This window comes from Erinaceus europaeus, chromosome 3 (assembly GCF_950295315.1).
Source record: "Erinaceus europaeus chromosome 3, mEriEur2.1, whole genome shotgun sequence".
Lineage (NCBI taxonomy): Eukaryota > Metazoa > Chordata > Mammalia > Eulipotyphla > Erinaceidae > Erinaceus > Erinaceus europaeus.
The window spans coordinates 66,936,400-66,961,044 of NC_080164.1; the positions used below are offsets into that span (position 1 = coordinate 66,936,400).

At 44.1% G+C, this 24,645-nt stretch overlaps 1 protein-coding gene across 1 annotated transcript in view; it reads right to left on the minus strand.

The window, feature by feature from the left end:
* The window catches only part of RPIA (ribose 5-phosphate isomerase A), a 37,702-nt gene extending 36,111 nt beyond the window's left edge, over positions 1-1,591 (minus strand). The window contains exon 1 of the mRNA XM_060187358.1: positions 1,259-1,591. Within this exon, the coding sequence (XP_060043341.1) occupies positions 1,259-1,546 (288 nt within the window). The 5' untranslated portion in view covers positions 1,547-1,591. The remainder of the gene's footprint in view (positions 1-1,258) is intronic.
* Between the last annotated feature and the right edge of the window lie 23,054 nt (positions 1,592-24,645).

Below are 24,645 nucleotides of genomic sequence, written 5' to 3' on the forward strand. Positions count from 1 at the left end.
ATATTGCTAAGTGACATTAGAACAAGTTACACCAGATCTGGGCTGCAAGGGAACTGGTGGAAGGGCACTGGAACAGGAGTCACTTGATTTGGGTTCTGGAGGCTCTGTGGCCACGGGTTTCCACACCCTTCCTCCCACTTAGGCAACTTGAGGTTCAAATACCACCTACCTATCCAAAATACTCTGTACACTGAAGTACCATCAAATATAAAAGAATCATCTTTAGAAGAGAAAAGGGAATCTAAAGCTATTTCTTTTTTATTATTATTATTTTTACTATCTTTATTGGATAGAGACAGCCAGAAATCGAGAGGAAGGGGGAAATAGAGGGAAAGAGACACCTGTATCCCTGCTTCACCACTCGCAAAGCTTTCCCCCTACAGGTGAGGACTGGGGGCTTGAACCGGGGGTTTTGTAACAAGTGCGCTCAACCAGATGCGCCACCACCCGGCCCCTGATACTATTTCAGGGGAGGAGAAAAAATGATACCTAATAAAGTCTAGAAAACGCCGCCTAAGGTTAGAGATACTCCACTTGGCTTCAAAAGTACTATAATTAAGATAATTAACTTGAACAGAGAGAGGAAATCCATTCAACTTAAAGAAGAAGAAAACAAAAAACTCCACACTAACAGCACCTCGCCCATCACTGAGCCAGCCGAGTGGCCATCTCACCGAATGACAACCCCCTACCTCAAACAACAGCCTCCTCCAGACATCAAGAGTGCACCTGTCAAAAATCAGACCTTTAAAGCTTGCATTGCAAACCCTCCCTCCCCCCCCTCCACTTTCACGTCTGGAAAATACACTAAGGGGTGGGGTCAGCACCAAGCTAAGAACCTCTTGAAGCAACACTGCAAGTCAGCTCTCCGCCGGGTGCCCCAGTGGGCGAAAGGCAGGCTGATCTCTCAGCGCCCGGTCTCGCCATTCTCCATTTGTTGATAAGGAAGTCACATGGCCACCCCCTTCCAGTCCCCTCCAAACATCAGACACCACCACCAGGCGCCACTTTGCAAACTGTTACCCGGCCTGACAAGTTGTCGCTTAAAAGGTTCAACTTTTCAAGGGACTTGCCCCCCACCCCAACTGGCTCCACATGCAAAATAATCTTTCAGGAGCAGAGAAGAAGGGTATCAGCTAGGGAAGGTGTGCACCGTCTCCCCTGCCATGCAACCCCCCACCCGGCCCCCTGCGAGGAACTGGATGCACTGGGAGCCCCTCACGCCCCCCACGGGGCACCCCGCGCCCCCGCCGCTCACTTTCACATGGTTCTCCACGGCCGCGCGGCCCGCCAACTTCTTGGCCTCCTCCGCCTTCGACATCGTGGAGGGGGGACTCACACAGCAGGCGCTGGCGTTCCCGCCGCCGGCGCTTCTGCTGCCTGTGCCTCCGCAGGTACCGGACTGCGAACACCCAGGAGGCTGCACGTGGGAACCTAGGACGCCCCAACGGTTCCCGCCTCCACCTGAGGCCGCGCCCCCGGCCCGCCCTGGCAGCGGGGCCAGGACCCGCCCGTAGAGGGTGCTGAAGGGCCCGGGGTGCTGCATCCCTACGCCTCACTCCAACCTGCCCACCGGGGGTCCCGCCCCCTACTGGCTCATCCGGAAGTCGGATCATTTACGCACACGTAGCCTACGTCCGCGGTTGTGCAGATATTGCCGGGAATTGTAGTTCTCATATTTCCGTAGTTCAAAACTGCGCCCCTATCTGGACTACCGGCCCCACAATGCTCAGCGACATAGCGCACAAACGCCAATGGCCTGAGACAGGATTCTGCTTTTAGGCTACAGAAGCAATGAGGCTCTGTCTGCAGCTCCAGAGTTAAGCCCTGGGGACGGTTTAAGCGGTTTTTGCTTTAGAGAAAAGAGTTAAAGCTATTCCTGTTCTTTTTCCCAACCGTAGGAATTTGCCAATAGCAGCTGATGAGGTATTCTAATGAATAAGGCTTCGGACTCAAACTTGAAGTCCTGAGTTCGATCCCAGTAGACATATGTAAGGAGTGAAAATTCTGGTGATCTTTCTCTCATTAATAAAATTAAAGGGGGGGTGCTGGGTGGTGGCGCACCTGGTTAAGAGCATGCATTACGTGAGCCCCCACGCCTGTGGACATATAATCTTTGACAAAGGGGCCCATACTATTAAATGAGGAAACCAGAGTCTCTTCAACAAATGGTGTTGGAAACAATGGGTTGACACATACAGAAGAATGAAACTGAGTCACTGTATTTTACCAAATACAAAAGTAAATTCCAAGTGGATCAAGACCACAAACTATCAGATACTTAGAAGAAAATATTGGCAGAACTCTTTTCCGCATAAATTTCAAAGACATCTTCAATGAAATGAATCCAATTACAAAGAAGACTAAGGCAAGTATAAACCTATGGGACTACATCAAATTAAAAAGCTTCTTTACAGCAAAAGATACCACTACACAAACCAAGAGACCCCCTCACAGAATGGGAGAAGATCTTTACATGCCATACATCAGACAAGTTTAATAACCAACATATATAAAGAGCTTGCCAAACTCAACAACAAGACAACAAATAACCCCATCCAAAAATGGGGGGAGGACATGGACAGAATATTCACAACAGAAGAGATCCAAAAGGCCAAGAAACACATGAAAAAATGCTCCCAAGTCTCTGATTGTCAGAGAAATGCAAATGAAGACAACAAGAAGATACCACTTCACTCTTGTGAGAATGTCATACATCAGAAAAGGGAACAGCAGCAAATGCTGGAGAGGCTGTGGGGTCAAAGGAACCCTCCTACACTGCTGGTGGGAATGTCAATTGGTCCAACCTCTGTGGAGAACAGTCTGGAGAACTCTCAGAAGGCTAGAAATGGACCTACCCTATGACCCTGCAATTCCTCTCCTGGGGATATGTCCTAAGGAACCCATCACACCCATCCAAAAAGATCTGTGTACACATATGTTCTTAGCAGCACAATTTGTAATAGCCAAAACCTGGAAGCAACCCAGGTGTCTGACAACAGATGAGTGGCTGAGCAAGTTGTGGTCTATATACACAATGGAATACTACTCAGCTCTTTAAAATGGTGACTTCGACACACACTAACAGTAATTCAGTAATAGAACCCAGGGAGAACTTTACCCAGTTGGGTGGTCAGGGAGGGCTTCCTGGAGGAGACCTAAAAGGCAAGGAGTAGGATTGAGGACAAGTAAAGGGGAAGAGACTGTAGGCAGACAAGATATCCTTAGAGAATCCAGTTGAAGACTTGAATCCAGGAACAGTCTTTGGGTTGTTCTACAGAACTGCTCCTGGGGTCTCCTCTCTTCTCCTCTCCCGGATCAACTAGGAATACCAAAGGAGACCACCAGGGACCGAAATAAGACAGGACTAGAATGATCACAGGAACCAAGTAAATCACCCGTGAGTACAAACACATGTGGCTGGTGACATAGAGGAGAGAGGAGCCTAAGGAGAGATTAAGTGACTGCTAACAGTTCAGCAGTTTATCAGTTGAGACACCACCTCCAGTCTGCTCCACCAACAAGGGTACAGCTGAAGGGAGGAGAGGACTCCCCAGAGACTCACCAAGTGCCACTCTGAGTCTCCATTGCTACTGCCCTCAGAAACTGGAGCAGAGACAGGGAGGGACGCCAGGGGACAGAGATCTAACCGGGAAACTCAGGAGAAGACCTATACCTTGGTGGCATAGCTGAGGGGCTGTAAAAGTCTCTTTGCATAACCACTGGATTATCTCTGCCACACCCTGCTTTATCTCTTGGTGAGGAGTCAGTGATTAAGCTAAGAAGCCTATTGACAGTTTAAAAGCCCTCAGGCTCCCATAGCCTACAGGGAAGAAAAAAAAAAGAGGCTTTTAAACCACCAAGCTCTAACTCAGGGATTGAAACAACATTAACTTCCACCACTGTGAACCCTTTAATTAACTTACTTAGACACAAGTCAATCCAGGCAATAGTGATCAATAATTTGAAAAGTACTGATAAAGGGAATTCATAACATAATATATAAAATGGTTAACACAACAAGAAAAAATATTGGAGAATCGAACCAAGACAAGAGTCCAGCTAAAAGTCCTCCAGAGGGTGAAGCACAAAATAACGAGCTCAACATCCAAACATTAGCTAAGGAAATATTAACAGGAGTGAGTAAAGAATTTGAAAAAATTGTAATCAGAAATGCAGGAACAACAAATGAGAATATGGAAGAAAATACTAATTATCTCATGGTTATTAGAGAGCTGAAAGCTGAAATCGCTGAGCTAAGAAGGCAACTAGCTGAACAAGGTAAAACAGTATCAGAGCAGGGCAACAAAATAGATGAACTCCAGAAAACAGTAGAGGGCAGAGAGAATAGAATCAATGAGGCTGAAGACAGAATTAGCAAGATTGAGGATGAATTAGAGACAACTAAAAAAGAAGTAAGAGATCTCAAAAAGGGATTAAGAGATGCTGAAAACAACAGAGGCCTATGGGATGACTTCAAAAGAAACAATATACGCATTATTGGCATACCAGACAACAACAGAGTCATATGGGATGACTTCAAAAGAAATAATATACGCATTATTGGCATACCAGAGGAAGAAAGAGAAGGAGAGGAAGAAAGCATTTTCCAGGCCATAATAACTGAAAATTTCTCTAGTCTAGACAACACCAAAGACATAAAGATTCAAGAAGCCCAGAGGGTCCCAAACAGAATTAACCCAGACCTAAAGACATCAAGACATATCATACTTAGAATGGAAAGGAATAAGGATAAAGAAAGGATCCTAAAGGCTGCAAGAGAAAAACAGTCACCTACAAAGGAAAACCCATAAGATTAGCAGCAGACTTCTCCATACAAACACTACAGGCCAGAAGAGAATGGCAAGATATCTATCGAGTGCTCAATGAGAACGGCTTTCAACCAAGAATACTATATCCTGCTAGACTGTCATTCAGACTAGATGGAGGCATCAAAACCTTCTCAGACAAGCAACAGTTGAAGGAATCAACCATCATCAAGCCTGCCCTGAAAGAAGTTCTGAAAGGTCTCCTATAAACAACCAGACCACCACAAATAGGACATATATCAAAACACTCTAAAACTCTACAAGAATGGCGTTAAAATATCTTCAATCTTTGATATCAATAAATATCAATGGCCAGAATTCACCTATTAAAAGACACAGAGTAGGAAGAGGGATCAGAAAACACAACCCAACAATATGTTGTCTACAGGAAACTCACCTAACTCAACAAGACAAACACAGACTTAAAGTGAAAGGATGGAAAACTATCATTCAAGTCAATGGCCCACAAAAAAGGGCAGGAACAGCTATTCTCATATCTGACATGATAGACTTTAAAATAGATAAGATTAAAAAAGATAGGAATGGACACTACTTAATGCTCAGAGGATCAGTCAATCAAGAGGACTTAACAATTATTAATATCTATGCACCCAATGAGAAGCCATCTAAATACATCAAACTTCTACTGAAAGAGCTACAGCAATATATTAACAGTAACACAATCATAGTAGGGGATTTCAACACCCCACTATCTCAACTTGACAGATCATCCAGGCAGAAAATCAGTAAAGACATAAGGGAGCTAAATGAAGAGATAGATAAACTAGAACTATTGGACATTTTCAGAGTCATTCATCCCAAGAAACTGGAATACACATTTTACTCAAATCCACATGGATCATTCTCAAGAATAGACCATATGTTAGGCCACAAAGACAGCATCAGCCTATTCAAGAGCACTGAAATCATCCCAAGCATCTTCTCAGACCACAGTGGAATTAAACTAACACTTAACAATCAACAAAAGATTAGTAACAGTGCCAAAATGTGGTAGCTCAACAGTACACTTCTTAACAACTTCTGGGTCAAAGAGGAAATCAAGGAAGATTTGGTGGGGAGCCGGGCTCCAACAAGGATCCTTTAAGCCAGTCCTTGCACTTTGTGCCACACGCTTAACCCACTGCACCACCGCCCGACTCCCACTCTTCTTCTTCTTCTTTTTTTTTAGCCATAGCATTGGTCAACTCTGGCTTATGGTTGTGCTGGGGATTGAACCTGGCACTTCAGGGCCTCAGGCATGACAGTTTGTTTGCATAACCATTATGCTACACCCCCCCACTACTTCTTCTTCTAGCGTTTGCCCTTCTTCCATAGCCAGTCAACAGCGTCAGGTTGAGCCTGATGTAAAGTTTCGAGACCTCCTTTGAATCTGGAGAGGTGGCAGTCGTTGACTATGTGGGTCATAGTCTGTCTGTAGCCGCAGGGGCAGTTCGGGTCGTCTCTGGCTCCCCTGCGGTGGAACACAGCGGCGCACCGGCCATGGCCTGTTCGATAGCGATTGAGGAGGGCCCAATCATAACGTGCTAGGTCAAAGCCAGGTTGACGCTTGCAGGGGTCTGTGATGAGGTGTTTGTTCTTGACCTCAGCTGACTGCCAACTCTGTTTCCAAGAGACTGGAACAGAGAAGTTCAGTGTAGGCGTAGGGGACCAGATTGGGTGACGAGACGTCAAGCGTTGGACAGGGTGGGCGAAGATATCCAAGTATATTGGCGGGTCCGGTCGAGTGTAGACGTGGGAAATGAACTTAGATGATGCCGCATCCCGACGAATATCTGGCGGGGCGATGTTGCTAAGAACTGGCAGCCATGGAACCGGGGTGGAACGGATGGTTCCAGAAATTATCCTCATGGAGGAATATAATTTGGAATCGACCAAGTGGACATGGGGGCTACAGAACCATACTGGGGCACAGTATTCTGCAGTGGAATAGCATAATGCCAGAGATGATGATCGTAGTGTGGAAGCGCTCGCACCATGAGGAGCTGGCCAGTCTTGCAATGATGTTATTCCTCGCGCCCACCTTTGCTGCAGTTTTTATGAGATGTTTGTGAAATGACAGAGTGAGATCGAGAGTAACGCCAAGATAGACTGGCTGGGCTTCATGCCGGATTCTCGTATCGCCAAGCTGCACATTAAGCTCACGCGAGGCCGAGGCATGGTGCAGATGGAAAACAGATGATACTGTTTTTGCAGTGCTAGGGATTAGTCGCCATTTTTTACAGTAATCAGACATGTCTTTCGTGAGTGTTTCTTCTACTTCTCCTGATACCAATAAGCAATTAAGTCATCCTCTCCCTTGCCCCAGGGTCTTCTCAGACAATGAAACCAGCCATTTTGGTCCCTTTATTAACCAAACTCACACAGTACCTCCTAGTACTCACCATCCTAGAAGCCTTCCAAGCCCCTTATTCTAGGTCTTATTTAACTTTATTTATTTGCCAGAGTACTGCTCAACTCTAGTTTATGATAGTGCTAGAGACTAAATGTGGAACTTCTGGTGCCTCAGGCATGAACACTATTGAGTAAACAAGCTGTTTCCTTAGTCCTACTTGATTTTTATTTATTTATTTATTTATAATTTTAAAAATATTTTATATATTTATTTATTTTCCCTTTTGTTGCCCTTGTTTTTTATTGTTGTTGTAGTTATTATTGTTGTTATTGATGTTTTCATTGTTAGGACAGAGAGAAATGGAGAGAGGAGGGAAAGACAGAGAGGGAGAAAGAAAGTCAAGACACCTGTAGACCTGCTTCACCTGTGAAGCAACACCCCTGCAGGTGGGGGGGGGGGGCTCTCGAACCAGGATCCTTACACTGGTCCTTGTGCTTTGCGCCACTTGCGTTTAACCCGCTAAGCTACCTCCGGACTTCCTTTTTCTTTATTTTTTAACTTTTAAAATCAGAGCACTGATCAGACCTGGCTTATGTGGGGCATTGAACTAGGGACTTTAATAGTCTCAGGATTTAAAGGGTTTTTTTTGTTGTTGTTGTTGTGTATGTTTGCATACCTATTATGCTATCTTCCCCAAACTGAAGACTTTTATTACCTAAACATGCTTGAGTTACCCTCCCCTAATGTGGAGGTGGGACTGAAGCTCCTATGCTAATCAAGTTACTAATTCTAATCATGTTGTTAACTTGTTTGACCACCAGGGGACGCGTTGTAGATAGACAGATATATTCTTTTTACCAGAGCACTGCTCAGCTCTGGCTTATGCTGATGTGGGGGACTGAACCTGGGACTTTGGAGCAAAAATAAATAAATAACTGTGGCTGAAAGGAGAGTTGTTTTTACCAAAGCACTGCTTAGCTTTGGTTTATAGTGGCGCAGGGGGTTGAGCACTGAGTCTGCAGTCTCAGGCCTGAAAGTCCTTTGCTATTGCCTAGAAAAGGCCAAGCCAAAATGGTTTAGTGAGCCCTTGTCTAGAATTTTTTTTTAATGTTTTTACTTATTTATTTATTTATTTGGAGGGCAGGGAGTTAGGTTTATTTTACGTTAACAGGTTACAGGCCAATTCCTACCAGACCTGCCTTATTTTTTATTGGATAGAGACAGAGAGAAATTGAGAGAGATAGGGGAGATAGAGAGAGACATCTGCAGCCCTGCTTCACCATTTATGAAACTTTCTCCCTACAGGTGGGGACTAGGGACTTGAACCTAGAACCTTGTGCACTTTAATGTGCACATTTAACCAGGTATGCCACTGCCTGGCCCCCTTGTCCAGAATTTAAAAGTGAGAAGAGTGTCTTTTGTTATTCATTACAAACTCCTTTCAGTAGGGGTTGGAAGAGATCACGTAATAATAATACAAGGACTTTTTTCAGACCTGAGACTCCAGGTTCCAGATTCAATCCCCTGCATCACTATAAACCAGAACTGTGCAGTGCTCTGGTAAAATACAAAATCTCCTTTCAGTCACAGTTTACATTAGTGAGGTAATTTTTATTCATTTAATTAATTTATTTTAAGCGATAGAAACTGTAGACTTAACTCACTTTAAATTTATTTTTACTTATTTATTTTTACCAGAGCACATCACTGCTCAGCTCTGGCTTATGGTGGTATGGGGGATTGAACCTGGGACTTGAGAGCCTCAGGCATGAAGGTCTCTTTGCATAACCATTATGCTATACCCCCACCTTTTTATTTATTTATTGTATAGAGACAGTCAGAACTCAAGTGGGAGGGAAGAGTCAGAGAAACAGAGAGACACCTGCAGCCCTGCTTCATCATTCGAAATGCTTTCCCCCTATAGATGGGGACTGGGGGCCTGAACCTGGGTCCTTATGCATTTTAACACATAAGGTCAGCCAGGTGCACTCAACTATGTGTGTCTCCACCTGGCCCCAAAATAACTCACTTGAATAGTGTCTTGCTTTGTTCTGTGCATGACCCAGGTTCAAAGCCTGGTCCATGGCATTGAAGAGTGCTTTGGTGCTGTGGTTTCCTTCACTCTCTGTCTTCTGTTTTTATATAAGTAAATAAATAAGTATTAAGAGAAACGACAGCACTTAACCTTTTGTTTGTTTGTTTAATTTATTCATGAGAAAGGCAGGAGGAGAGAGAGAGAAAGATCCAGACATCACTCTGCAACATGTGCAGCCGGAGATTGAACTCTGGCAGGGGGTCCAGCTGTAGCGCTGCGGGTTAAGCCGACGTGGCGCGAAGCTCAAGGACCCGTGTAAGGATCTCGGTTCCAGCCCCCGGCTCCCCACCTGCAGGGGAGTCGCTTCACAGGTGATGAAACAGGTCTGCAGGTGTCTGTCTTTCTCTCCCCCTCTGTATCTTCCCCCTCCTCTCTCCATTTCTCTGTCCTATCCAACAATAATAATAGCTACAACAATAATAAAAACAACAAGGGCAACAAAAGGGAAAATAAATAATAAAAAAATAAATAAATAAAAAAGAATCCAATGCTGGGAGTCGGGCGGTAGCGCAGCGGGTTAAGCGCACATGGTGCAAAGCGCAAGGACCGGCCTAAGGATCCCGATTCGAGCCCCTGGCTCCCCACCTTCAGGGAAGTAGCTTCACAGGTGGTGAAGCAGGTCTGCAGGTGTCTATCTTTCTGTCCCCCTCTCTGTCTTCCCCTCCTCTCTCCATTTCTCTCTGTCCTATCCGACAACGAAGACAGACAACAATAATAACTACAACAATAAAACAACAAGGGCAAAAAGGGAATAAATAAATATTTTTTAAAAATTTTTTTAAAAAGAATCCAATGCTCTGTCCACTGCGCCACCTCCTGAACCAGCACTTAAACTTTCTTCAGTGCAGTGGGGGCCAGGTTCAAACCTCCTTTGCTCACATGGTAAAGCAACACACTATCCAAGTGAGCAGTTTGACCAGCCCAGATTCATTAATAAGAAAAAAAAGAGGGGTCCGGCGGTGGCGCATTGGGTTAAGCGCATATGGCGCAAGGAGCAAGGTCCGGCGTAAGTATCCCGGTGCAAGCCCCCAGCTCCCCACCTGCAGGGGAGTCGCTTCACAGGCGGTGAAGCAGGTCTGCGGGTGTCTATCTTTCTCTGCCCCTCTCTGTCTTCCCCTCTTCTCTCCATTTCTTTCTGTCCTATCCAACAACGAACAACATCAACAATGGCAATAATAATAATCACAACCAGGTGACAACAACAAGAGCAACAAAAGAAGGGAAAAAATGGCCTCCAGGAGCGGTGGATTCATGGTGCAGGCACCGAGCCCAACAATAACTCTGGAGGAATAAAACAAAAAAGAAAGAAAGAAAAAAAAGATCTGGGTGAGACTCTCATGCCTAAAGCTCCGTAGTCCCAGCTTCAGTCCCCCATGCCACCATAAGCCAGAGCTGGCTGAGCAGTGCTCTGGTAAACAATACAGAGTGAAAGTTAAAAAAAAAAAAAAATCACTCTTGCAGATGGGATGCCAGGCTTCATGCTTGAGATTGAGACTTCAATACTTTATCCACTGTCCCACCTCTCCATCTCCTCAAGTAAATTTATTAAAGAGTCAAGCTGGGGAGTCAGGCAGTAATGCAGCAGGTTAAGCACACATGGCACCAAGAACAAGGACCAGTGCCAGGACCGCATAAGGATCCCAGCTCAAGCCCCTGGCCCCCCACCTTAGGGGGTGTGGCTTCACCGGCAGTGAAGCAGGTCTGCAGGTGTCTTTCTCTCCCTCTCTCTGTCTTCCCCTCCTCTCTCCATTTCTCTCTATCCTATCCAACAACAATAATAATAACCACAACAACAAGGGCATCAAAGGGGGAAAAGATGGCCTCCAGGAGCAGTGAATTTGTGGTGCAGGCACTGGGCCCCAACAATAACCCTGGAAGCAAAAAAAAAAGAGAGAATCAAGCTGAAGACTCAAGTTCTGAGGGAACTCTGAAAATTAGTAACTGGCATAGAGTTGTGTGTGTGTGTTTTTTTACACTGAGTGTACATGAGAGGAGGTTCCAACAAATAGCTAAGGAAATTTACAACCATTAGACAATATTATTCTGACTTGGTGTTATCTCTGCTTTGAGGTAACCATGCAAGGTCATTTTGTTTATTTATTTATTATCTGTTTTCTTTACTCATTCTTCTGGGAACTGGACATCTGGCATCATGAACCTACAGTTCTTTGTGTCCTTGATAACACTCATGAATATGAATATCATGTCTCTGCTCCTTTACAGTCTGGAGATTTGGAGTGCAGCCTCTTCACAGAACCAGAACAAATGAGGTCTACTTCCGGTTCATGTGTATGGTGGTTTTGGCCATTTAAAAAAAATATCTATTTATTTTAATTTTTAAAAATCTTTATTTTTTTTGGATATACACAGCCAGAAATTGAGAGGGAAGGGAATGATAGAGAGGGAGAGAGACAGAGAGAAACCTGCAGCACTGCTTCACCACTAGTGAAGCTTCCCCCCTGCAGGTGGGGACCAGGCTCAAACCTGGGTCCTTGTGCACTGTAACATGTGTGCTCAACCAGGTGCGCCACCACCCAGCCCCTTTATTTTAACATTATCTTTATTTATTTATTGGATAGAGACAGCCAGAAATCAAGAGGGAAGGGGATGATACAGAGGGCAAGAGATACCTGCAGCCCTGCTTTACCACTCACAAAGCTTTCCCCTGCAGGTGGGGACCAGGGACTCGAACGCAGGTCCTGTACATTGTAACATGTGCACTCAACCAGGTGCATTACCACCCAGCCCCCACCTATTTATTACATTTGATAGGACAGAGGGAAAATGTGAGGGGGGAAGGAGATAGAGAGGGAGAGTCACTGGCAGCACTGCTTCACTTGTGAAACTTCCTTCACACAGGTGGGAACTAGGGGCTTGAACCCAGGTCCTTGTGCATGGTAAAGTGCGCTCAACCAGGTGCACCACCACCTGGCTACAATCACTGCATTCATTCATTTCATTCATTCATTCCAGAGATCAGAGAGAAAGACAACCAAAGCATTACTCTGGCATATGCACTGTTGGGGATTAAACTCAGAACCTAATGCTTGAGAGTCCCAAACTTTATTCATATGCGCCTCCTGAGCCTTCTGAATCACTAATTTCTGACAACTCACAGTTCCTTTTACAACTTTTCTTACTTAAGACATTACAAAGGTGGGCAAGGGTACATAGCATAATGGTTACGCAAAGAGTCTACTGCCTGAGGCTTCTAAATCCCAGGTTTAATCCCCTGAACCACCCTGAGGCAGAGCTGAGCAGTGATCTGGTAATAATAAAATTTAAAAACTAAAAAAAGGAAAAGAAAAAAAAAAGAAACTACAAAGGTTTTTGAAACTGTGTAATAAGTGTGGGGAAAACTAAAATGTTTCTTACTATATCACAACACCACAATTAGTAGAATATCTTAAAGGGGCTGGGGAGAAAACATAATGGTTATGCAAAAGACCTTCTTTTTAAAATTTTTTTTTATTATCTTTATTTATTGGATAGAGACAGGCAGAAATTGAGAGGCGGAGGGAAGCTAGAAAGGGAAAGAGACAGACAGACACCTCCAGACCTGCTCACCACTCACAAAGCTTTCCCCCTACAGGTAGGGACCAGGGGCTCGAACCTGGGTCCTTGTGCACTGTAGCATGTGCACTCAACTAGGTATGATACCACCCGGCCCCATTAATATATATATATTTTTTCCCTTTTGTTGCCCTTGTTGTTTTTTGTCATTTGTTGTAGTTATTATTGTTGTTGTTGATGTTGTTACTGTTAGAGAGGACAGAGAGAAATGGAGAGAGGAGGGGAAGACAGACTGGGGGAGAGAGAGAGAGAGACACCTGTAGACCTACTTCACCGCCTGTGAAGCGACCCCCCCTGCAGGTAGGGAGCTGGGTGAACCTGGATCCTTACACAGGTCCTTGCACTTGGAGCCACGTGAGCTTAACCCGCTGCGCTACCGCTGACTCCTTACTTTCAAGCCTGAGGCTCCTAAGTCCCAGGTTTAGTCCCCAGCACCACCACAAGCCAGAGCTGAGCAGTGCTCTGGTAGCTCTCTCTGTGTGTCTTTCTCTCTGTATCCCTCTTTCACTAAAAAAAAATAAATAAAATATTAAAAAAAAAAAAAAAAAACACCTTACATGCCTGAGATTCTCAGGTTTCAGATTTGGTCCCCAGCACCACCATAAACTAGATCTGATCAGTACTCTGGTCGGTCTCTCTCTTTCATTAAATAAAGTATTGGGGGGCAGGGGTAAATAGCATAATGGTTATGCAAAGAGCCTCTCATGCCTGAGGCTTCAAAGTCTCAGGTTCAATTCCCTGCACCACACCATAAGCCAGAGCTGAGCAGTGTTTTGGTTAAAAAAAAAAAAAAAAGAAGAAGAAGAAGGAGAAGGAGAAGGAGAAGGAGAAGGAGAAGGAGAAGGAGAAGGAGAAGGAGAAGGAGAAGGAGAAGGAGAAGAAGAAGAAGAAGAAGTAAAGGCTCTAAAGTATTGGGGGCTGGGTGGTAGTGCAGTGGGTTGAATGCACATGGCATGAAGCACAAGGACCGCCTGTAAGCATCTGGGTTTAAGCCCTCGGCTCTCCATCTGCAGAAGCGTCACTTCACTAGCGGTGAAGCAGGTCTGCAGGTGTCTATCTTTATCTCCCCCTCTCTGTCTCCCCATCTTCTCTCAATTTCTCTCTGTCCTGTCCAACAACAACAGCAATGGCAACAATTACAGTAAATACAACAACAAGGGCAACAAAATGGGGAAAATGGCCTCCAGGAGCAGTAGATTCGTGGTGCAGGCATCGAGCCCCAATGATAACCCTGGAGGGAAAGAAAAAAAAAAATTAAATAAAAGTACCAAGTGGTGGCACACCTGGTTGGGCGCACATGTCACAACTGCCAAGGATGTCTCCACCTTCTCGGGGAAAACTTTGTGAGTGTTGAAGCAGTGCTGGAGGTGTCTTTCTTTCTCTCTCCCTCTCTAACTCCACCTACCCTCTTGATTTCTGGCTATCTCTACCAATAAATATAAGAAAAAAAATTTTTAATTAAAAAAATAAAGTTCTCTATCCAAGTGAACTGTTTTTTTTTTTTTTTAAGTATTTAAAAGTATCTTAAAAAGAAATGAAGTGGGGAGGGGTAGGGTTCAAGTCCTGGAACATGATGGCAGAGGAGAACCTAGTGTGTGTGGGGGAATGTTATACATGTACAAACTATGGTATTTTACTGTCAACTGTAAGCCATTAATCCCCCAATAAAGATTTAAGAAAGAAAGACAGAGACAAGTCCAGGAGGTGGTACAGTGGCTAAGACATTAGACTCTCAAGCATGAGGAACTCAGTTCAACCCCCAGCAGCACATGTACCAGAGTGATGTCTGGTTCTTTCTCTCCTATCTTTCTCATTACTTACTTAATTAATTTTTTTTTAAAAAAGGAAAGAAGCAAAGAAAAGCTGTGGGGGATAGATAATATAATGGTTATGCAAAGAGACTCTCATGCCTGAGGCTCCAAACTCCCAGGTTCAATTTCCTGCACCACCATAAGACAAAGATGAGCAGTACTCTGGTGAAAAAGAAAGAAAGAAAGAAAAGAAAGGAAGGAAAAAAGGAAGGAAGGAAGGAAGGGAGGAAAGAAGGAAGGAAGAAAAAGGAAAGGAGAGGAGAGGAGAGAAAAGGGAAGGGAAGGGGAGGGGAGGGGAGGGGAGGGGAAGGGAGGGGGGAAGGGAAGGGAAGGAGAGGGGAGGGGAGGGGAGGGGAGGGGAGGGGAGGGGAGGGGAGGGGAGGGGAGGGGAGGGAAGGGAAGGGAAGGGAAGGGAAGGGAAGGGAAGGGAAGGGAAGGGAAGGGAAGGGAAGGGAAGGGAAGGGAAGAGAAGGGAAGGGAAGGGAAGGGAAGGGAAGGGAAGGGAAGGGAAGGGAAGGAAAGGAAAGGAAAAAAAGATGAAAGAAGAAAATCTTATGGACTTAGGACTTAAGAGTTCTAAAACATGACACAGAAGAGGAAGAACTTTTCTGTCTTTCTAGGTTCTTTGGCTAATATAAAAAAAAAAATTAGATTGGGGTCAACAAAAAATAGTCCACCTGGATAGTGAACTGCTTTGCCATATGTGCCAGCCAGGTTTAGAGCTGGCCCCCACTGCACTGAAGGAAACTTTGATGCTGAGGTTTGTACCTCCCACCTCCCTCCACGGTCCTCCCCCTTCCCTTGCCTTTCCCTCTCTTCCCCCTCTTCCCTTGTATGGGCTGGGCAGACAGCATAAAAATCATACAGAGGACTTTTTTTTTTTTACTTTTTTTTTTTAATTGGGGAATTAATGTTTTACATTCAACAGTAAGTACAATGGTTTGTACATGCATAACATTCCCCAGATTCCCATATAACAATACAACCCCCACTAGGTCCTCGGAATCCTTCTTGGACCTGTATTCTCCCCACCCACCCACCCACCCAAGAGTCTTTTACTTTGGTGCGATATGCCAATTCCATTTCAGGTTCTACTTGTGTTTTACAGAAGACTTTCATGCCTGAGGTTCTGACATCCTAGATTCAGTCCCCTGCACCACCATAAGACAGAGATGAGCAGTGTTCTGGTGAAAAAAAAAAAAGAAAAGAAAAGAAAAAAAAAAGAAAGAAAAGGAAAGAAAAGAAAAATGAAAGATGAAAGAAAGAAGAACATCTTATGGACTTAGGACTTAATGAAGTCCTGGTTCTGGTCTCTCTGTATCTTTCTCTTTGTATTTGTCATTAAAATTTATTAATTGACATATATTTTTTAGAAGATTTATAGTGGCCAGACAGTGTTGAACCCAGTTAAGGGCACATATTACCAAGCTCGAGGATCCAGGTTTGAGACCCTGTTCCCCACCTGGCTTACGGTGGTGTTGGGGATTGAACTTGGGAGTTTGGAGCATCAGGCATGCTATCTACATCAGGCCCCTTTCTTCTTTTTTTTAAATACATAAGTTATTAATTTTATTTTAATGCAAGCTATACAAAGAGGAAGGCCAGAGCACTGCTCAGCTCTGGTTTATGGTGTTTCTGGGGACTCAACCTGGGATCTCAGAACTTCATGTATGAAAGTTTTTTTTTTTTTTTTTTTGTATAACCATTATGCTGCCTCCCCAGCCCTAATTTTTTAAAATATTTATTTATTAATGAGAAAGATAGAAGGAGATAGAGAAAGAGAGAAAGAACTAGACATCACTCTGGTGGTACATGTTCTGCTGGGAATTAAACTCAGGACCTCATGCTTGAGAGTCCAGTACTTTATCCATTGTGCCACCTCCTGGACTACATTTTTTTTTAAACAAGTGCGCTGTTCATCTCTGGTTTATGGTGGTACTGGGGATTGAGGCTGATAATTCTAGAGTCTTATACATGAAAGTCTTTTTCATAACCACTATGCTAACTCCTAGGCCCTAAGCTTCTTTCTTTCTTTCTTTCTTTCTTTCTTTCTTTCTTTCTTTCTTTCTTTCTTTCTATCTTTCTTCTTTAGAACCCTATTATCACTCTGGTGCATAGCATACCAGGAATTGAACACAGGACCTCATGCTTGTGTCCAGTGCCTTATCCACTGTACCACCATCCAGGCCTAAACTTTTAAAAAAGACTTTATTTCAGGAGTTGGGCGGTACTTCACTTCATCAACAATAACTGAAACAAAAATAAAACAACAGCAACAAAAGAGAAAATAAATAATAGTAATAATAAAAAGAATTTATGCAAACATAAAGACAACAATTAGATACCACTTCATTCTTGTGAGAATATCATACATCAGAGAAAATGGCAGCTGTGATCTGGGAGGTGGCACAGTGATAAAGCTTTGGAGTCTCAAGCATGAGGTCCAGAGTTCGATCCCCAGCAGCACATGTGCCAGAGTGATGTCTGGTTCTTTCTCTCTCCTCCTATCTTTCTCATTAATAAAGAAATAAAATTTTTATAAAATAAAAGATAGCAGCAACAAATGCTAGAGAGGTTGTAGGGACAAAGGAACCCTCCTGCACTGCTGATGGGAATGTAAATTGGTCCAACCCCTGTGAAGGGCAGTCTGGAGAATACTCAGAAGGCTAGAAGAGGGGACCAGGTGACGATACATTGTTGTGCGCTGGCCGCAGAGAAGAGAGAGAGGTGGTCCGGAGCAAAGAAGAAACACAAATCTTTATTTGCGCTGGCACCTCAGAGTTGGGTGCTAGAGAGGCAGGTTGGGCCACGAGGAGGTAGCGAAAATGGCCGCCTCACGCAGTAACCTTTCCTGCATCTGAACACAGGAGTGAAGCACTGGCAAGAGAGCAAGGTGCAGAAGAAGAAGGGCTTTTATAGGAGTAGCTTTTGTGAGAATGGGAAGGGGGAGGAGTAACCATAGCACTCCAGGATAGGATAATAACTCTCCTGAGAATGGGAGGGGGGAGGAGTAACCAAAGCACTCCAAATATCGCGGGAATATAGACAATGCCCTGAGGGCACATGGCTGAACAGGCACTCCGAGAATGTCCCAACTCTCACGGGAACTAGCAGTAGCCTGAGGGGACAACATGGCAGATGTGACTGCATCGGCACAATTTCCCAGCAATACATCTGACTGATTGATGCGCAAAGACCCTAGTTCAAAACCCTAGATCCACCTGCAGGGGGAAAGCTTCATGAATGGTGAAGCAGGGCTGCAGTTGTCTCTCTGTCTTTTTCCCTATCTCTCCCTTCCTCTCAATTTCTGGCTGTCTCTATCCCATAAATAAAGATAATCAAAAAAAGATTTAAAAAAAAAAAAGGAGAAGAAGAAGACTAGAAGTGGACCTTCCCTATGACCCTGCAATTCCTCTCCTGGGGATATATCCTAAGAAACCAAACAAACCCACCCCCAAAGATTTGTATATACATATATTCATAGCAGCACAATTTGTAATAGCCAAAACCTGGAAGCAATCCAGGTGTCCAACAACAGATGAGTGGCTGAGAAAGTTGTATGTACAGACAATAGGAGAGTACTCAGCTATTAAAAATGGTGATTTCACTTTCTTCACTTCATCTTGGATGAAGCTCGAAGGAATCATGTTAAGTGAGATAAATTAGAAAGAGAAGGTTGTATATGGGATGATCTCACTCATAGAAGTTGAGAAAGACCACCATGATGCCAACCTGCTTTCCCTGAGCAGATGACCTCACCAATGTGTCCTGGAACTCCACTTCCCAGAGCCTTACCCCACTAGGGAATGGTAGAGATAGGCTACAGGTATGGATCAACCTGTCAACACCCATGTCTAGCAGAGAATTAATTATAGAAGCCAGACCTCTGACCTTCTGCACCCCATAGAGATCTCTGATCTATACTCCCAGAAGGTTAAAGAATGAGGAATCTTCCAGTTGGGGGGGGTGGCATGCTCATGGTGGGAGTTGTGTGAATTGTGCCCCTTTTATCCTACAATCTTGTCTATCTGTAAAAAAAAATCCTAATAATAGAGAGAGAAAAGCTGAAAAAATAAGAAAACATGAAGCAGAACTTGAACTGAGTCTGGTGTATTAAGCCAAAGTAAGACAAGACTTTGGGGTGTGGGGAAGGGTTCAAGTCCTGGAACATGATGGCAGAGGAGGACCTAGGTCTAGGGGGTTAAATTGTTCTGTGGAAAACTGAGAAATGTTACGCATGTACAAACTATTGTATTTTACTGTTGACTATAAAACATTAGTCCCCCCAATAAAGAAAAAAAAAGTTATGAAAACAGATTATCATGGCTGAGGCTCCAAGGTCCCAGGTTTATTCCCCCACACCACCATAAACCAGAGCTGAGTAGTGCTCTGGTAAATAATAATAATACTCAAGAAAGCTTAAAACATTTCTTCATATGTCAGGAATTAAAACAACTTGTCGAGTGCAAGATTTGTGTGCCTGAGGCTCCTAGTCCAGTCTCTGGAGTTATGCACAAAGTGGTACTCTGGCTGCTCTCTTTCCTTTTCTCATGCAAAACTCTCTTTACCTCATATGAAATAAAATCTTTTTAAAAAATATCTTTTAAAAATATATTTATTTATTTTCCATTTTGTTGCCCTTGTTTTTTTTTTATTGTAGTTGTAGTTATTGTTGTTGTTATTGATGTCATCATTGTTGGATAGGACAGAAAGAAATGGAGAGAGGAGGGGAAGACAGAGTGGGGAGAGAAAGATAGACACCTGCAGACCTGTTTCACCACCTGTGAAGCGACCCCCCTGCATGTGGAGAGCCGGGGCTCCAACCAGGATCCTTAATCTGGCCCTTGTGCTTTGTGCCATGTGCTACCACCCTATACCCGTTTGCATAAATTTTATGCTATCTCCCCTGCCCTCTATTTCACTTTATGTAATATAGATATTTTCCAAATTGCAAGGCTATGATGAGAAATTATCTACATAGAATGTCTAGTTCATATAAGTATTTCATGAATTTTAGTTTTCTTTTTACTTTCTTTTTCCCCATCCATGAGATTTTGCATACAAAATTATTTTTAAAAATATAATTTGTGGGAGCCTAGTGGTGGCAGACCCAGAGCTTAGGAAGAACTCCTCATCCTTGGATGGAGGTCTGAGAAGATACCCTCTTGGTAAGTCTCTCTCAACCAAGGTGAGCAAAGGGGAGAAGCTCAGACTTAGTTCTTTCCTTGACTCTCAGGCCCACAGAAACCCCAATACTTCTCCCCATTAACTGCAGGCCACATGGCCGCCTACTTTAAGATTCACTTACTCAAAGTCACCTTACCTTCTGATCACAGAGAACACACCTTATCACACACTCCATCATACACCTTAGACCCCAGACAAGAGAAATTCCAAACTATATGGCCTTTTGATATCCATCTTCTCTCTGTCTCACCCTACTGGTTTAACCCCTATGCTTCTCTCAAATTTACCTTTGGATAATTAAGTTGCTTGAGTCATGGAGAATAACTGTCTCATATTTCATCAATTCCTGTCATACCAGCCCCCTACCATAAGGGCAAGCTGACCTTTAAGAAACCTGTAATTTCTGACATATTTCAGTAATTCCCTTTGTTTGGTTTTTTATTTAACTCATGTCCACCTGCTAATAAACGAGATCTTAGCACGCTACAACTCTCCCCGGTGTCTTTTACTTTGTGTCGTCCTTCGTGTCATCCTCTTGCCCAAGTGAGAAAGAACCTTTCCCCTGGAGATCACCCCGCCAGAGACCCCGACACAGAGTGCACATACTACAGTGCACAATGACCTTGGTTCAAGCCTCCAGAACCCCTCCCGGAAAAGAAGGAAGCTTCAGGGGCCGGGTGTTGGCGCACCTGATTGAGTGCACACGTTACAGTGCGCAAGTACCCAGGTTGGAGCCTCAGGTCCCCATCTGCAAGGGGAAAGCTTTCCGAGTGGCGAAGCAGGTCTGAAGATATCTTTCTCTCTCCCTACCTCCTCCTTTCCTCTCGATTTGTGCTGTCTCTATCCAATAAATAAAGATAATTTTAAAAAAAAGGAAGGAAGCTTCACAAGTGTTGAAGCAGTGCTACAAGTCTCTCTCCCATCTTATTTCCCTATCCCCTCTCAAATTCTGTCTCTATCCAAAAACAAATAAATAAAATTATACATATCTATTGTTAGATTTACCTGTTTTAGTTCTTAGAGATATTGTCATAGTAATGGGACTGCAGGCCTTCCTTGTCTTTTGTAATTTTATGACCATAGGAATTCATTGTGGTTTATCAGGGAACAATATTAACAGTTACCACAAGGTGGCAGGCCATCCTTTAGTGAAGGATCAGTTTGGATCCTAGAGGTATTTCTGGACTATTTCTGTTTCCTGTTGTGATGAATTCCTAGAGCATCGCAATCTCTCCAGATTTTCTGTTCTTGAGATTTTGAACGCAGTCAATGATATAGTTAAATTTGTAATGGTAAAAAAAAAACGCTTTTTTTTTTAGTTTTTAAAAAGTATTTATTTTCCCTTTTGTTGCCCTTGTTTTATTGTTGTAGTTATTGATGTCATTGTTGCATAGGACAGAGAGAAATGTAGAGAGGAGAGGAAGACAGAGAAGGGGAGAGAAAGACACCTGCAGACTTGCTTCACCGCTTGTGAAGCAACTCCCCTGCAGGTGGAGAGCCAGAGGCTTGAACCAGGATCCTTACACTGGTCCTTGTTGCTCTTACTCTAGTTGTTGCTGGGATTTCACCACTCAAAGTTGCCCCCCCCCTTCCCCCCCCCCCCCCCAAACAACGAAATACAGCACTGCTGTGGCTTCTCTCCAGTGCTATAATACTCTTCCTGTGTGGTGTACTAGGAGCTTGAGTCTGGGTCAGACATGACAAAGCAGGTGCTCTAGGGTGGGGGTAGATAGCACAATGGTTATAATGGTTATATAAACAGACTCTCATGCCTGAGGCTACATGGTCATAAGTTTGATCCCCCCACCCTCAACCCTATAAGCCAGAGCTGAGCAGTGCTTTGGTGAAAAAAAAAAAAAAAAGCAGGTATCCTCCCAAATCAGCTATCTCTTCAGCTCCTATATTTTACTTAAAATATTTACTTATTTGTTTTGCCATTACAGGGACTTTATTGCTCCAAGTTGACTTTTTCAGAGAAAGAGAGACAAAGAGGATGATGTTACAGCACTCAAACTTCCTCCAATGTGGTAGGTGTCAGATTTGAACTTGGGTTGTGCATATGAAAACAATATTTATTGCAGACTGGGGAGATCAACTGTTCAAGCACTGGGCTTTCATGTGTGAGGTTCCCAGTTCAACCCCTAGTGCTGTGTGTAGCAGGATAATGTTTCTTTCTCACATATGTTATAAATAGAAATAAATATAAAAATGTTTGGGGGCTGGGCAGTAGCTCAGCGGATTAACACGCTAGAAGAAGAAGTGCTCATGGCGCAAAGCCCAAGGACCTGCATAAGGATCCTGGTTGGAGCCCCCGGCTCCTCACCTGCAGGGGGGTCACTTCACAAGTGGTGAAGCAGGTCTGCTGGTGTCTATCTTTCCCTCTCTCTGTCTTCCCCTCCTCTCTTGATTTCTCTGATCTATCCAACAACAATGATAGTAATAGCAACAATAATAACAACAACAATGAACAACTAGGACAGCAAAAGGTAAAAAATAGCCTCCAGGAGCAGTGTATTCATAGTGCAGGCACTGAGTCCCAGTGATAACCCTGGAGGCAAAACAAAAAAAATGTTCATTGCAGCTCAGGAGGTGGTACAGTGAATAAGGTATTGAACTCAAAAGCATGAAGTCCCAAGTTTGAGATCCAGCATTGTACATGCCAGAGTTGTGTTCTAGTTTTCCCTCTCTCTGTATTTCTCTCTTGCATAAGTAAATCTTTAAAAAAAAGTATATTTATTCATTCATGAGAAAGGGAGAGAGAGGACTAGAACATCACACTGGCTTAAATTTGGGACATCTCACTTGCAAATTTGTATTTATTTATTTTTTCTTATCTTTATTTATTTATTGGATAGAGACAGTCAGAAACCAAGAGGGGTGATCCGGGAGGTGGCATAGCAGATAAAGCATTGGACTCTCAAGCATGAGGTCCTGAGTTCAACCCCTGGCATCACATGTACCAGAGTGATATCTGATTCTTTATCTCTCTTCCTATCTTTCTCATGAGTAAATTAATAAAATCTTTTTTAAAAAGAAAGAAACCAAGAGGGAAGGAAGTGATAGAGGAGAGAAAGATAGTGAGACATCTACAGACCTGCTTCACCACTCGCGAAGCCTCCCCCACTGCAGGTGGGTGTCGGGAAATTGTGAGCATGTGGTTGAGCTTGGCAGGACTTGATCTGAGGAGTGCGTCTATCCTGTCAGTCTCTCTCTCTACCGACAGGTTGAGCAAAGAGGGACAGGAGTAACCCCAAATGTTTGCCCAGTCTTATCAGACTCCTTGCTTTGCACTACCTGTGCTTAACCCACTGCGCTACCGCCATACTCCCCTAACTTTTTGTTGTTGTTGTTAACTGGAGCACTGCTCACCTCTGGCTGATGGTGGTACAGGGGCTTGAACTTGAGACTCCAGAGCTTCAGGCATGAGAGTCTCTTTGTATAACCATTTTGCTATCTTCCCTCTGCCCTCTCACTTGCAAGTTCCATCTCTATTACTAAGTCAACATCTAAGCTACTATTCAGTTGGATATTGAATCAACTGTGATAAAGACACCTGGAGTCTTAGAGCAACCAACTTGTCTTAGTTTTCCAGGGATTTCCCCACATTTAGATCTGGAAAATCTGTATCTTGGGTGGGGTAGATAGAATAATGGTTATGCAAAGAGATTCTCAGGCCTGAGGCTCCAAAGTCCCAGGTTCAATTCCCTGAACCACCATAAGCCAGAGCTGAGCAGTGCTCTAGAAAAATAATTAAATAGAATCTGTATCTTATGAAAGAAACTCCTCAGTCTTAGACAAACTGGGGTGGTTCATCCCCCTACAGTGTAGCCAAAAGGCAGCTCAATCACTCAGCCCGAGACCATGGCAAGTCTCCCAACAGTGGTGTGGACCCAGGAGGACTTCCTTAAAGGTAGCTACCCAGTCCTTCAGTCCACCCTATTTCATCTGGAAAATAAGCAGAATAAGCGGGGCGGGGGCAGGGGAGTGGAAGAAAAATTCGGGAAACAGAAAAATGATAAACATGATTTAGTGGATTTTCAAGATTGATTTATTGATAGGGGAAGAGATAACCAGAGCATGACTCTGACATATACAATGTCACAGCTGGGACTTGGGACCTCATGCTTGCTCATTCTGTGCTTGCCTGCACTACAAATCCACTACTCCTAGAGGCAATTTTTTCTCTTTTGTTGCCCTTGTTGTTTATCATTGTTGTTGTTATTATTGTTGTTGTTCTTGGATAGGACAAAGAGAAATTGAGAGAAGGGAAGACAGGGAGGGGGAGAGAAAAACACCTGCAGACCTGCTTCACCGCCGGTGAAGCGACCCCCCTGCAAGTGGAGAGCTGGGGGCTCCAACTGGGATCCTTACGCCGGTCCTTGCGCTTGGTGCCATATGTGCTTAACCCACTGCGCTACCACCCTGCCCCCAGCAGAACCTTCTTACAGAATCCCAGAATCCCAGGATACAACTACTATAGTTCTTGAAATGAACCCAGGCCCAGACAGCTTTTACCTGCACAGCCTATCAAGGAGTGGAGCTTGTGGAGTAACCCCAGATGCAGGGCAGGGCTGGGAAGTTTTGGTAGTATGGACTGGGTGGTTTGCATTGGCAAGGGCAATGGATTTGTGTCGGGCTTGCGTCTCTGGCGGGAGAGATGACCCAGGAACTCAGCTCATGGCGGTAGCAATACAAATCTTTATTCATGCAGGAGCCCCAGAGTGTGTGAATGCAGCGCTTTAAGCCAATGCAGCGCTGTTAAGCCACGCAATGGCCGGCGTCAGCCTCCGGTCTGCA